Source organism: Musa acuminata, chromosome BXJ3-8, assembly GCF_036884655.1.
Source record: "Musa acuminata AAA Group cultivar baxijiao chromosome BXJ3-8, Cavendish_Baxijiao_AAA, whole genome shotgun sequence".
NCBI lineage: Eukaryota > Viridiplantae > Streptophyta > Magnoliopsida > Zingiberales > Musaceae > Musa > Musa acuminata.
This window is the reverse complement of record NC_088356.1, coordinates 47,212,071-47,227,025: the sequence shown is the minus strand read 5'-3', so window position 1 is coordinate 47,227,025 and position 14,955 is coordinate 47,212,071. Positions and strand designations below refer to the sequence as shown.

The window sequence follows — 14,955 nt, the reverse complement described above, 5'->3', positions numbered from 1 at the left end:
GACCAGTTGAACATGAGCTATACTATATTTGTGCCTCAGATCCATCAACTAATTATTCATTATGATCATTTTTAAATACATATATAATCATAGTTATAATAAATAATTTTTTTTATTGTTTTAATCATATTACTGAAACATCGGTGAAAAATGTCGATAAATGGATGACAGATTTGGAGATAGTCACTAATCACCCTTTCAAGCTTTACCTGTGTTGTAAGAAATCACACAGCTAGAGTGACATCAAAATCATGAACTAACCCTTTCACAACCACAAAACAGTGACAATACATTGAGTTAGAAACACCAATGTAGATTTACTCATGGTGGCACGGTATATGTAAATACCTGATTTGTGTGCACAGGATGTCTTACCAACTCTTCTTTTGGACAATCAAAGAAACAATTGAACTATATTACATAGTTATAGTCAAACCTTTTTATGCACATTTCAAAAGGGAATGAAAAAAAGTTATGGATATGGAATTGCTATCCATGATGAAGATTCTATTCCTCTAATGCATTTGCCCACCACCATGACACATTCCCCTCACCCTCCCACTACAACAGTGTGAAGTGAAGAAATTGGTTGCTGGCTCTTTATTCACTGGCCACAAAGCCAAAGCAGGTGGAACAGCTGACATCTCATTAAAGCCTTCCACTCACAGAAAGAGAGAGAACACAGAACACAACTCTGAGATCTCACAACCAGGAAGAAGATATGGCAAAGCTCAGCTCAGGTTTCACTGTGGAGAAGAAGAGCCTGATCCTCTGGCCATTGCTTCTTCTTCTCCTCCTCCTCCTCCCAGAGCAAGCCACTGCAAGTGGGATGATGGTGAAGCTGCCCTGCAGTGGAAGAAGAAGAGGTCAGGGGTGCCTGCTGGAGCATGGGGTGGAGATGGAGATGAGCTCGGAGGAAAGCAGGAGGCTGTTGTGGGCTGTCACTGAAAAGAAGTACATCAGCTATGAGGCTCTCAAGGGGGATGTGGTGCCTTGCAACAAGCCTGGTGTCCCTTACTACAACTGCCATGTCTTCCCAAAGGCCAATCCCTACAACAGGGGCTGTCAAATCATCAGTGGCTGCAGGGGTGACAGCCCATAGAAGGGAGGCCAGACCTGCTGCAATTCAAGGTGTGAAGCTAAGCCTTTAATCTCACCTTTTTGCTTGGATTGTAATAGCTTCCTCATTGTAGTATAAGAATGAAGTGCTTAGATTGTTATGTCATGTCTCCAAGGAATATAATTGTTTGTTGGATATTACTGCAAATTTAATCCAACTACTAATATCACCTGACATGTTCTTGAAGTAAAGCTGCCTGTTTGTACAATGAACCAAAATATCTTCTTCAGAAGAACAATCAGAAAGAACCTTACGAGACATACATAGATACAAAAGCAAAGTGGAGAATGCACAGATTTAGGGTCAGATTCTGCAAATCCCATTGTAATTCATCCTGTGTGTGTTTTGAAGGATTCTAAAGGTATTAATCACATGATTCAAGTTATGCATATCAAATTCTCTCTCAAAACTCAAAAGCAGGAATTTATTCTGAGTATTTAACCTCCAATAGTGGCATTTCTGGAACTATCAAATAAGCTACTAGTAATTTGAAAACTACCAAAATATCTGGAATTGATTAAAGGTACCCTGTTTCATATTGATCGTGCATGAAATTGGTTTCGATAGAAGACTTCCAGATTTGATCCAATTGATATCCTGCACCAAGGGGAAAGTAGAGAACACATCACACAGTGTCAAGCATTTCCAACAAAAGTAATATTCTTAGATAAGCTGTTAATTCTTGAAAAATCAATTCAACATAAGTTAACCAGCAAATCAGATGACTTGGTCTGTGAGAAGTCACATAGATGGAGAGGAAATGGAATTTACATTGGATTATATTTGTTGTCAGCATTATATTACATCACTCATTACTGTACATTCTTTGGATGAGCAGATATGGTTTCTTTATTTTCATCAACTCAACTTTCCTCCCTCTTCACCAACACTGTATCAACTAGACCAGAATGATGTCAGGATTGATATTAGATTGGTTATACCGTGGATAAGATTAGCCTTGCCAATTAAGTCAGACCGTAGAACGAGTTGATATGTAAGACGATATCCGCAACTGCAATTACATGGTCCCCATTCAGCTTATGATTCAGCCCTTTGTCTCCGCGCTCGAGCCCCCCAAGATAGGTTGCCTCCTGAATCCTAACTCACGCTCCTCCTTTTCAACTCAGCAAGCTGATCTTGGTGATGGATTTTCCAACCAGGTCTCTCCTCCAGTTCCTGATAGAAAATGACTATGATTTAACATATAGCACACACATGACAAAATCCCTCAAAGGACTAATTGAAGAGCAGTAAGGATTAGAAACAAGGATTACTAGTTGTAAAATTTAAGAAAATCAATTACATGAAGTGACAAAATGAACTGTACCTGTCAGGTTTAGCATCACAGGAAATGAAAACAAGGAGGTTACATGTGTATTTTGAAGGGCCTTGTTGCAAACAGGTTTTTCCAAAGTGAAGAAAAACAAATACAATAAGCATAAGAGAACGCTGTTCTCTCAAAAAGAAAAAAAAAGTGTCAGATATAGTTGTGAAAGCAAAATCTTTGAACAATGAAAGCATGAAAAACTTGAAAGAGAAAATGAAAAGTCATCCAATAAATAGGCGGGTTACATGTTCGGAATGGGATTGACAATGTAACTTTGATCATCTAATTTTCCATATTCATCTGCAGAAGATAACCTTAAATATCAAGTATCTAGCCCTTAATCTGAGATCTATATTCATATATGCACAATGCAACGGTATAGTGGAAACCAGAAACCACATAGCTACCTTATCACCAGTTAACCAGCGACATAGTGATGTTTGTATCTCTATTACTGGATAAACAAAATTTCTTTGAAAAATAGTGCTTTGACCATTAGGTCGAAACACGATTCTTTAATCATTAACCGGAAAGATCTTGCAAGGAAAAGAACAACCATCTTATGAGTATCATGTTGGATTATACTCCCACTATCCACACTTGCAATTTTAATGTGAAGAATTAAGAACCATTAGGATGAACATAGAAAAAACAAAACTCAAAATACAAAATAAATAAATAAAACACTATAAGAAGACATGGAAATCCTGATAAAAACCAAGTTAAGAAAAGTCATCTGGCAAAGCAACAACAAAGAGGGATTTTGGAGACAAGGCTCAAGATTCTTAACTATGTCATGGTATTCACCTAAATTGTACAAAAGGAAATATTGTGAAACCTATTCTGGGTTCTCATGACAAACTTTCCACCAAACAGCATAACACTAAGATAGTCGAAATAAACAATAAGCCAAAGAAAAGAAACATAATATTGTAGCAATTTCACTACCTCTACATAATATCAATCTAGGCAAAAAGAAGACAAATTTAGAATTTAAATCCTAAAGAAACTAATAGAGAATCAGTCAACTAGATAATACGACATGCTTAGAATAACTTAGCACAAACATTTCAATCTTGCTATCAAGTAAGATCTAACTTTGAAGAGATTTCACACCACAACTCACTCAATTCTCAGTAAACACTTAAGTGTCTGGAAGACCACAATCCTCGAGTTCAACAATAAACGGTATCTAAGAAGAGTAAAAAGTCAAAAAAAAGTTAGCAACTTGAACAAACTACACATACATCGGAATCGAATTTAAGCGATTGAATCCGACAGGGAACCCAAAACCTATCTCGAGATTACCGACCTCATCAACCCGCCGCCCGGTGGAGAAAGCGAGACGCAACCCCTGCGGGGGTCCGAAAGTGTCTCATAGGCCTCCTGCACCTCGATGAACCGCCGGGTGTACTCCGCACAATCAGGCGGCGACACGTCGGGATGGTACTTGCGGACCATCTGCTTGCACGCCTTCTTCACGCCGTCGAAGCTGCTCCGGGCCTTGGCCTCCTCCCCGACAGCCGCGCGGGTGCGGAAGGCGGACGAGGACAGCCGATGCCACCCGCCGCCCCCCGGACACTGGGGCAACCGGAAGGTCCCACTGCCACCGCCGAGAGGGGGCGGTGGTTGACCGGAGCGCGGTGTTGCCGTGCCCGGGGACTCTCCTTGCGCTCGTCTCCTCTGATTGGTTCCCTTGCCCTGTTTTGTGTCGGGTATTTATGTTGCCTTGAGGGCTCTAATTTGCAAATTTATTCCTTCATACTATTAATATACGTATAAGTCCTTCAAACCTTATTTATTTATCCATTAAATATAATAGAAATGATGAAAATTGAATTATTGAGGACTCTAATTTGCTAATCGATTCCTTCAATTTATTTATTTTACATATAAGCTCTTCAAAACTTATGGAATTATGGATAAAACTGTGATGATTTTCATCTTTTTATAGAGATATAAATGTGTTCTTGGAATATTTTTTCGTGTTATATTAAAATTTCTATTAAGGAAATGAGGAACGAATCGAAGAAAGTGATAAGGGGCATTTTAAGTATTTTAAATATTTAAATATTATTTCAATTTTTTAGTGATTAATCTGATTTTATTAAAATTATATATATATATATATATATATATATATATACATGCTATTATTATTAAATTTAAAAGGGTAAATATGCTATTTTTAAATGTTAAAAGGATAGATACTTAAAATAAAGATACATATACATATATACATACTATATTAGATTTTAATATAATAAATATGATATTTTCAGATATTAGAAGTATAGAAAATTATGCAATTTCATGGAAAAAAAATTCTTTTTTGATTTTTTTTCTAAAAGGTACCCTTGAATTTTGAAATCAAGGAGAATAGAAAGTAAGACGAAGACGAAATGGACCAAAGACATTTAGAATATTAGAGACATAAAAATATCAAATACCAAATAAGAAAATTAACAATTAAGAATATATACCGAAAAAAAAACTTAAAATGAGAGGCTATACTTGTCATAAAGTTTAAAGGAGTAAATATGTTATTTTTATTTATTATAAGGACAAATATGCAAGGTAAGATCATTAAGGAGTAAATATGTTATTTTTAATTATTATAAGGACAAATATGTAAGGTAAGATCACAATGATCTATTTAGTTATCGAAGACGAGAGAGAGAGAGAGAGAGTAAGGTTACGGCCCGCGGCGCTCGGAGCGTCCATCCGCCTCTTAAATCTTGGAGAGGAGTCATTTCGTTGGTACATAGTGTGGGCTCCGGACCTTCGAAGGGGGCTATCAACAATCCAAATCCCAAGCATTCGAATCCGTCGCGCCGTCCTGATCCGTTTGATGTGCGCTCGAGGCGTCTCCGATCCCAAAGTTTGGATCTTGTCGTGTGTTTCCTTGCCCAGAAAATGAGCTCCAAATCGCCCTTTTCCCCTGCTTTCGGCTCTTCTGGATCGCGACATTGTGTTTCCGGGGTTTGGTGGAGGCAAGCATGAACGTTCGTATCCTTGGCACCGTTCCGGATCAGCTTGTTAGGCGTTTGAGCCGTTCCTGAACCGGAGCGCTATATGGTTCCGATCTTTGTTATCTTGTTGCGGAGAGAAGACGGGAGGGATCGTTTCTGGTGCATCCCAATGTTCGTGATCTTCTATCGCTTGAAGAACATAGAGCCCATTTCATACACGGGCGTTTGATTCGATTTTGTCGTTCGAAGGTAAATTAAGCTTCGACCCTTTTCCGTTTTCTTAGTGAAGGAAATCAGATAAGGACGCTTCTTTTTTGTGGAACCCGACATATGTTCTCTGTTCCAAGGACCTTGTGTTTTACGTGGAGACACTCGGCAACATTTTGGTTCTTTTGTTCGTGCTGTTGGTGCGTTGGAATTCAGGCTTCTGCAATGGCCATGTCTGCTGATAACATTCGGGGCTTTGCGCTGGCACTCTCCTCGAGCGTTTTCATCGGGTCAAGCTTTATAGTGAAGAAAATAGGTTTGAAGAAGGCGGGGATGTACGGTGTCAGAGCAGGTTGTGCTCTTTTACTAAATCTCCTTTTGGTTCTGCTACCTTGCATCATGATTTTTGGTCTTCAAATTTCTTCTTTTGTATAAATAATGGATTTGCGCAGCTAAAAATATGCTTTGGGGTTAAGAAAACCTAATCTTTTGGATACAAATAGCACAGGAGTTGACAGTTCGAGATAACAAAAGTGCATTATTAGTTTCAATGAGCTTGAACATGTAATTCAGTTGTTTTTGTTCTTTAAGGATCTGGAGGGTTCTCCTACTTATATGAGCCTTTTTGGTGGCTTGGGATGATCACCAGTAAGTTCCATTATGAGTATTTCATTTCATTTACTCTTCTCATTTTCTTCGTTCCTGGTTATTTAATTCTGCACCTCTCTTTTGTTCCATACTATTAGTACTTGTGATAGTATTGGTTCTTTTCACAAGTAATAAACATTTCTGATAAAGGTATTGGCATCATTTTAGTTGTTGAAGTGTTAGTAGAAATTTACAAGCTGATTTGTTTTGGTGCAAATTTTAGCTCCCGATAGAAACAGGGATAGAGCAAAGAGCCATTAGTGCACTATCAGTGCATTAAACTTTCAGGAGGATGCAGTCCATATCTATGGGCTGCTCCTTTTGTTGTAAAGTTTATTGTATCAGTATGTTTATATTAAAACAATATCATCAATATGGTTGTATTTGTGTTTGCATGTATATTGACAAAAAGAGACGCATAGATAGATAGTAGGGAAAGAGAAAGAAGAGGGAATGGGATGAATTCTAGCAATGTAATGTAGGAAGAAATGAAGATAAATGTGAAGACTACAGAAACCACTAACAAGGGGAAGGTGAGGACTTCTTAAAGAGAACAGGATACGGTGAGGACGAAGAAAGAATGGTATGAGATGAGTTAATACTGTGGAACCTGAAAAAGGAGCTTTTTTTTCTTTTGTCTGTTTTAGATTAGTTTGAAGTTTTCTGACAATTTTCAGTACTTCTTATCAAGTTTTTTTTGTTCTTGATTGGATAATACCCTTCGACTTTGACATTATACTTATAAAAGGCCATACTCAATACGAAACCTAAAAGGTTTTGTTGAAGCTTAGGCCAATTCTGAACACCAATAATAAAATTTTAATATTTTCAATTTTATTTTCTTAATATTATTTAGTGTTTTCTTATCAATTAGATCATTAATTTTAGCTTGTTTGTCATGTTTTATTTAGCAATTAGCATCTCTGCAGCAATACTGTGATAAATGATAATTGAAGTAAGATTATTCAATGCCTTGCCGATGTTATTTGTTTCTGTAGACATAATAGCTTGTTTAAAGAAAAGACTATTAGTATTTGTTGCATCAACTTAGTCGGTATAAACAAAGTTTAAGCAGGTTGTCTCAAACTTAAATGGGCTGCACATGTTTTCCTTTCTCCATGGCCAGTGTAGCTTAATCGCAACTACTGCAACCTGAAATCAAATAGAATCAAATTATCCTAATAACCAGTTTACCGCCCAATTTATGCATTAGCATTGATTGCCTAGAGACCAAATCTCACCTGCAGTAGTAGATATTTATATTTAGTAGGTTCTAGCAATATATTACCTATCTTATAATAATACGTTTCTGATGTAATTGGGTAGATAGAAGTAAAAACATCTCAGGAATATTTTCGTCCTTTGAGTTCTATCCTGACAGGGTCATTGCTAACTGGAGGATATCTTTTGTTTATCCTGTCTATAAAAATTATAACCATATGAGGGATTGTAAATACATTGTACCATAATATTTTCGTAATAGTTGATATAACTCTTGTCAAATCATCTTTTGCCATAGAGATGTTCAATACCGATGAACAGCACTTATAGCTTTAAACTGATAATTGCCACTTTTTATTAAAAGTTTCTGTCTTTTATGTCATGTCCTGGGATAAATTTGTAACGCTGTTCTTACTCAGTCAAAATTAGTTCTTCTTGAGCTCTTTTATCTCTCATTTCTTGCTCAATTTGATGTGTTACTTTGCTTCTTTTTCTTTCAGTGATTGTTGGTGAGATAGCTAATTTTGCTGCTTACGCATTTGCTCCAGCAATACTTGTTACTCCTTTGGGAGCTTTGAGTATTATAGTCAGGTACCACAGTCCACACGTACTACTCTGTTAGATATGTCCATGCTCAATAATTGCTTGATCCCTCTTTCTCCTTAAATCTATTCTCATGCAGTGCAGTGCTAGCACATTTTGTTTTGGATGAAAAACTGCACGTATTTGGTGTCCTTGGTTGCATTCTTTGTGTTGTGGGATCTACAAACATAGTTCTACATGCACCAAAGGAGATAAACATCGAGTCAGTGAAGCAAGTTTGGAACCTAGCTACAGAACCAGGTACCAAAAGTAATAGTTGCCACTAGGAATAACTACATCAACTTTTTATCTTCTACAGTGATATGTCCAGTGCAGACTTCAACTATATCAGTGTGAACATAATCGTAACTGACACTGATGTATAATTTGTCCACATGTTTCCATCATGCCATGTAATTTTTTGTCACTTCTGTAACATTCTGACCAATGAATTTTGTTTTTACAGGGTTCATTGTTTATTCATGTGTAGTTGTCATTGTGGTACTTGTCCTAATTATCCGATTCGCTCCACGTTATGGTCAAACGCATATGGTTGTATATGTTGGGATTTGTTCAATGATGGGCTCTCTGACGGTATGTTCAACTACCTTCACAGCTAGATTCAATCTTAATAAAAGAAAATTCATTTTTTATTGTTTGTTTGTTTACACAGGTTATGAGTGTCAAAGCATTGGGCATTGCCTTGAAGCTCACATTTTCTGGAATGAACCAATTTGTATTTGTTCAGACTTGGTTCTTTACAGTTGTTGTGGTAATTTGTTGTCTCCTGCAGTTGAACTACCTGAACAAGGTAACTTGTCTGTATTCATGCTAGTCAATTCGTTATGTACATTTAGAATTTCTGATGATTAGGAAAAAAAGGATATTGTTCTCATCTTTTCGATGTGTTTATATATACATGCGGGCTTCAACACGATCTCCATTTGTATTAACAGACTTGGATCTACAAGAGACTAAAGAGGTCTTAATGAAATTTCTTTTTGTTGTTTGATTAATAGGAATAAATCTCTGAGGATCAAGAACTATGGGTTGGAAGAGTGTGGGAGTTCATGTAATTTTTCACATTGTGGAAAGCTTTCCAATTGATATTTGCTAAAACCGGTTACTTTTTATGAAATTGTCAGAACTTGATTAAAGCTGTTCTATTGAAATCACAAAACTGTTTCTAAGAAACCATCTGAAAGTGAGCTTCAGCCATGACTTGGTCCTGGACCTGACTGAAATTGAACTGAAATGAATAAGATTTTATCTGTTTCAACTGAAACAACAACCAGAATGCAAATTTTATAATAGAAAAAAATCCAGGTTGTACTTGGACATTTGTGGATGATGACAAACCAGACCATTTTGCCACTAGAAAGCCCAATTATAGTTTTGTCTGATAAAAAAAATAGTGTACTTTTGTAAAAGGATTTCTCATTTTCAGTTGGAATCTCAATTTATCTAAGGCATACTTGAATACGTATGCTTATATTTATTTTTGTTTATGAGTTTGTACTTGAGTGACAAGGATCTTATTTAACTTTTGACATCCATGCGCGCATAGTTAATGATAGGATTAGAAAACTATGCAGTCATTTGTATGTTTTTAATCTCTCTAAGTGCTTTGAAGTTCTAGGATATGCTGATATGCCTATGATTTGCAGGCTTTGGACACTTTCAACACTGCGGTGATTTCTCCTGTCTACTATGTGATGTTCACGACTCTCACTATCTTTGCTAGCATGATCATGTTTAAGGTAAAAATCTACTAGACAAACTTATTTAAACCTTGTTTCAATGCCCCTATATTTGATGCTAATGGCTTTTACATATCAAGATACCTGAGTTTTATGAATGACAAGTTAACAATGGAGTTAAAATCATCTACTTCTTATATGTGTTATTATGTTCTTGTTTCTTGATATGACTTATACTGCAAATTCTTTTTCTAGAGACATCTACTTTATACTGACTTTTAGGGAAAAACTGATCAGTATTCGAGACGAAACTCATATATAGGGCTGCCATAATAGCTCCATGTCTGTGAACAGCTCAAACTCGAGTTTTGTTTGAAATTCTCTCTTGTTTAAGAACAAAGGTGGACACCTTTAAATAAATCTCTTCATCTTTTAGCTAACCCTTTTGCTAATTATATTCTGACGAAGTGCTTTTTCTAGACATTTAAATATAGTAATCACTTCACAGAGTTCAGACTTCAGACATTAACAAATGGCTGCCTTGGGCACAGATCAGCCAGGCTTTACCTAATTTCTGTTGTTTCCAGGACTGGGCTTCACAGAATGCATCGCAGATTGTTACGGAGCTTTGTGGGTTTGTTACAATTCTTTCAGGAACTTTTCTTCTTCATAAGACAAAGGACATGGGAAATTCTATGAACAAAGAACCAATTATATTTTCTGAGACAGAACTCTCACACCACTAACTGCATTCAATCATACTTGAGTCTCAGATTCGTTTCAGACACATGTTCGGATTCCAAGCCTTGTGCCTCCGCACATGACTTATTGGTGAAGTTAATCCAGCAAAATGTAACAGAAAGCACACTTCCAAGGACTCAGATCATGATATCTGGAAGTGAGTTTCAAAGTTTCCCAGATAAATTGTGCAGAAAAGGAAGTCCGAGGATAATCCTTCTGAGAATTATTTATCAGGCTACAGGAATCTTGAAGAGAAGAATTGCTAATACTAATTTTGTGATAATTAGGTAATTTTATGTTTTTGTACATGTGAAGCACATCTTGCAACTGATTATATAAAGCAAAATGAAGTAAATGATTTTCCAGCCTTTATTTTACAATCTTTAGTTTGAGGTCAATCCATTTTGGACTTCATCTTTTATGATGTTTAACTTATGGAACTATCATGACCATAGTTGATCTTCTTTTTCTCTGTGGTATGAAATACTATTAAATGATAACAATAATAGAGATTAGTAATGTGTTAAATCCTGCACTGTCATTTATATTGTAATCGGGTTACTCAAATAGATTGGAAAGTGGTGATTTATCAGAAAAAAGATCCTTATCTTAAGTATGATGTAATGGTTGGCTAGTCTGTATAGTCAATGGTGAACCTCATTGGATCTTCTGTAAAAGCATTAAATCTGCTCCTACTGTGGAGACACAATGAAGCAAGGATTGATGGCAATGGCTGTCAATTGATGATGCTGCTGCTGCAGTTCATGTCCTTACCAAGGTGTATCTTGTGTATCCCATCTTCAACAGTGGAAATTAGTAATAGGTAATCATCCTCATGATCAAACAATAGAGCAGGGGGAAGACATTGATAGCCATTAGACACCAACTGTCCTGCTCCAACATTGAGGTTGTTTGGTTAGTAGTAAAGCTGTTCCCATAATGCTTCTATAAGTAGGACTGCAGCTTTAGTTTTCATGAGGAAATGTCCAAAGGGGATGAAGTCAAACAGAGGGCTAAGTCACCCATTTAGCTAGTACTGAAAAAAGTTGTGTTTTGCTGATTAAGAGATCAGGGACCAAGAGAAATGAAGCAGGGCTATGATGGTGGAAAGTGCTGGACCTTGGACTGTCTTTTGTCCCTACCTAGACATAGAGATAGATAGATAGATAGATAGAGAGAGAGAGAGAGAGAGATGAAAAAGTGACCTGTTCTGGTAGCTAGTCACTTTGATGTCCTATAATCACGTAGTTAAAGCTGGTATCTGATGCTTCCCAAGAGACAATGCATGATGGCTGGAGATAGATAGGTTATATATATGTACAGAGAGAGAGAGAGAGAGAGAGAGAGAGAGAGAGAGAGAGAGTACTCATGTGGGTGGGTGGTGGTGCCATGGGCATCAATCATTTCTGGACAAGGTTGTCCTTGATCAGAAATTTTTTGGGCAACTGTGTCAATTGTTACCACCGATGAGGTATGCAATCTTGTTGTATTGTGATTAAGAATCAAGAATACATAAGCTGAAGAACATCAACTGGTACTCTCTCTTAATGTTCACAAGCCATTTGACAATAGAAGAGGGAGATGATTTTGATGACTTCTCAATTCATGGTTAACAGTTATTAGTCTCATTCACACATAGATTTACCCAAAAAACTCATCAAGAAAGAGATGTTTTCTCCAATTTTTTTTTACTTTGGTCACCTGTTCTTGAGATTCCTATCTCCTTATTCACTCACCTGTTTACGGAATTCTAATATCCGATAAGAGTAGTTTTATTTGCGAATCTTTCTATCGACAGTCAAAATCTTTACCCGTTATTTTTTGTTTGATGTCTCAGGAAATTTTAAGATGTTATTCCATACTGCATTACAACTAAAAAAGTACAGAAAAATAAGTTGGCAATGACAATATCTCATGAAAGAGAGCATTTCTGGAACACAGATGAATTGCATGAAGGAAACATCACCAACAGACTTAGGTACCATTTCTAAGAGCAACCAAAATCTTGTGTAGAGAGAAATGGCATTCTATGACTATACTTCCTTTTTACAAACTCCACAGCACCTTCAAGTGAGGATCACTAGAACACAGATGAATTGCAGGCAAGAACCATCAGTAGCAGACTGTGGATGCTGCTTCAAAGTGCAATCAGATCTTTTTTTAGAGAGAGAGAGAGAGAGAGAGAGTGAGAGTGAGATTCTCATAACTGTGCCTCCTTTTTACAGTCTTCACAAATTATTTCTTCTGAGCTAGATTTTATGCTTTGGTGCTCTTTCTACTACCCACATGGAACATCCTCATTCCTTTCAGAACTTTAGATATCTTCATCAGATTTCGTTTCCCCATTCCCAGATTCATCTTTCCAGCTGATAGCTTCAATGCTTGAAGGCAGCACAATTGTCCAGTTGTTGCTTCCTCTTCCTCGTCCTCTTCCTCTTCCTCTTCCTCTTCTTCAAGCTCCACTCTCCTTGCTTTCTTCTCCTTCTTCTTGGTATCAGTCTCACTAGCATTGGCCTCGTAAGCCTCCCAGAGTAGATCCATCTCTTCGCCACCTTCCGCCACCTTTCGTTCCTTGCACAGCTTGTACGTCATTCGTTCCTCGTACAGCTTGCAAGCCAGCGTCCTCTTCCACTCTTTTTCCTTCCTTATCGATCCATAACTCTGAAGCCTCTCGATGGTCATAGATTCTGTTAGATGCTCTGCTCTGTCTTCGTCCCGCTTGGGCTCTGCAAACTCCCGATGTGAGCCAAGGACCTCTCGAGCATTCGGCATTCCTTTTGCTTGTGCTTCAGTTGCCCTGCATTGGATTCCGGTCCCAGAATTGGCTACCTGGTGCTCACCATCTGTGGCGGAAATGCCCAAAGCGACATCAGTAGGAGTCTCCTCCAAACTGCTTCCTCCGCCCCCAACAGCAGAAGCCAAACACTTCTCCTCTGCTTCTGGATCTGAACAAGCATCCTCAAAGAACTCGCCGAACAGTGCTTGCGCGGCACTCTCCTGCGAGCTTGGACTGGCATCATCGATCGATGAGAGAATTACCGACGCAAATTGGTCTAACAGGTCGATCCTCCCATTGCCATGGAGGTTGTCCTTTAGAATGCTGAGGACAATGCAGCAAGTTTTACCGACGAACTCGGGTGGCGCCGCAGGGGGCGCCTCATCGAGGTAGGGGGAGATGGTAAGGAGAACCAAGAGGAGGACTACAGTGGAGAGGAGGAGAGGAGAGAGGAATGAGAGTAATTGGGCAAGGTAAGGAAAGAAGAAGAGCAGGTAGGCCAAATGCAATGGATGAGAGGTCAAGAAGGTGCAGAAGGAGAGGAAGTCATCCAAGAGGATGGCCAGAAGGAGACCGGCATTGCAAGAAGTCCATAACTTGGACATGCCTTCTTCTTCTTCTTCTTCTTCTTTCTCTTACCTTTGTTTTGGAGTTTGGTGGGGAAGAAAGCAGAAATGGAGGACTGAAGAAGAAGAAGAAGAAGAAGAAGAATAGAGAGATCAAAAGATAATTGCTGGTGTTTCCTTGTATTCCTTGTGGGGTGTAGTTTTGGTGTGACAGGAAAAAGCTACCAAAGATCAATCCTCCACAGGGATAGTGATGTGAACATGGCCACAGTTTCTTTTTCTGCCTCCTCAGATTTGGCCATTGCAGGAATCACAGTGATTGCTAAAGATAATAAGGGTGGAATTAGGAAAGAAGATCATAACATTTTTGAGACTCATCTATCTAAATGCCTGGCTTAGTGGCTGCTAAACAAGAGGATGGAGTAGAGAGAAGATGAGAGATCAGAGTGTGTGTGTTTGTGTGTGTGTAAAAGTGCTTGTTGGAAGCACATGCACATGACCATCATTGAGGTTGGCTCACTGTAGTGGCTTTGTCCTTGAGCTCATGCATATACTTTCTGTGGGGAGTCCTTTGCTCTTCCTTTAGGTCTCACATGTGACCCTACATGTCCTCCACTTTTTGTGGGATTAGATGCTTGAGATCATTCCTCCATTACTGCAACCACCTTCTCCTTAACCTCCCTCCCACTCTGGGTTCCCAATAATGCTTGCTTATTGATGCTGCATCCTCTGTATCAGTTCTGTGTGTCAACATGCTGCATGCATTACTGACTTTACAATCTTCTTTAGCACTTTAATGAATGATCAGATTGATTGTTAGATTTCACCTGCACATCTTTTGAAGATGATTGTTACATGCAACACTCACTAAGAAAGCAATTCACTGCCAAAGGAATTCAATCTATTATATGCAAGAAGATACTTTGTAGGATTAAGAAATTATGTATGGAATTGCTAAATAATCAGTCTAAAAGAGGATTCAATGTACTTACACAAAAGCTTTCACCATCAATCTTCCTTTTCCTCTCCCTCTCCTTTCTCTCTCTCCCTTTTGTTTTCTTGCTGCAGAAGGGATCACTGTCACATATTGTGTTT

General features: G+C 38.1%; 3 protein-coding genes across 8 annotated transcripts; 1 reads left to right on the top strand and 2 right to left on the bottom strand.

Moving 5' to 3' along the window:
• Window positions 1-238: 238 nt before the first annotated feature.
• Window positions 239-4,197, bottom strand: LOC135586193 (uncharacterized). 5 transcript variants are annotated; one of them, XR_010498827.1, is made up of 5 exons: window positions 3,760-4,197; window positions 3,574-3,639; window positions 1,892-2,296; window positions 1,648-1,717; window positions 239-1,316 (listed from the first exon to the last, which is right to left on the bottom strand). XR_010498827.1 is itself a non-coding variant. In XM_065164155.1 (3 exons), the coding sequence occupies exons 1-3, from the start codon at window positions 3,906-3,908 to the stop codon at window positions 2,239-2,241; spliced, it is 273 nt and encodes a 90-aa protein (XP_065020227.1). In that variant the 5' UTR covers window positions 3,909-4,197; the 3' UTR covers window positions 1,871-2,238. The 5 variants fall into 5 exon arrangements, 1 of the variants encoding a protein (XP_065020227.1); XR_010498828.1 differs by having other exon boundaries at window positions 239-846; window positions 2,062-2,296; XR_010498829.1 differs by lacking the exon at window positions 3,574-3,639 and having other exon boundaries at window positions 3,760-3,899.
• Window positions 4,198-5,147: 950 nt separating this feature from the next.
• Window positions 5,148-10,908, top strand: LOC135645606 (probable magnesium transporter NIPA2). Of its 2 annotated transcripts, XM_065164151.1 has the most exons (9): window positions 5,148-5,668; window positions 5,767-5,978; window positions 6,218-6,274; window positions 7,996-8,086; window positions 8,178-8,338; window positions 8,544-8,671; window positions 8,751-8,888; window positions 9,745-9,837; window positions 10,365-10,907. In XM_065164151.1, the coding sequence occupies exons 2-9, from the start codon at window positions 5,852-5,854 to the stop codon at window positions 10,521-10,523; spliced, it is 954 nt and encodes a 317-aa protein (XP_065020223.1). In that variant the 5' UTR covers window positions 5,148-5,668; window positions 5,767-5,851; the 3' UTR covers window positions 10,524-10,907. The 2 variants fall into 2 exon arrangements, with proteins under 2 accessions (XP_065020223.1, XP_065020224.1); XM_065164152.1 differs by lacking the exon at window positions 5,148-5,668 and having other exon boundaries at window positions 10,365-10,908.
• Window positions 10,909-12,447: 1,539 nt separating this feature from the next.
• On the bottom strand, window positions 12,448-14,284 carry LOC103996038 (uncharacterized). The gene has a single exon (XM_009416836.3). The coding sequence runs from the start codon at window positions 13,897-13,899 to the stop codon at window positions 12,775-12,777; it is 1,125 nt and encodes a 374-aa protein (XP_009415111.2). The 5' UTR covers window positions 13,900-14,284; the 3' UTR covers window positions 12,448-12,774.
• Between the last annotated feature and the right edge of the window lie 671 nt (window positions 14,285-14,955).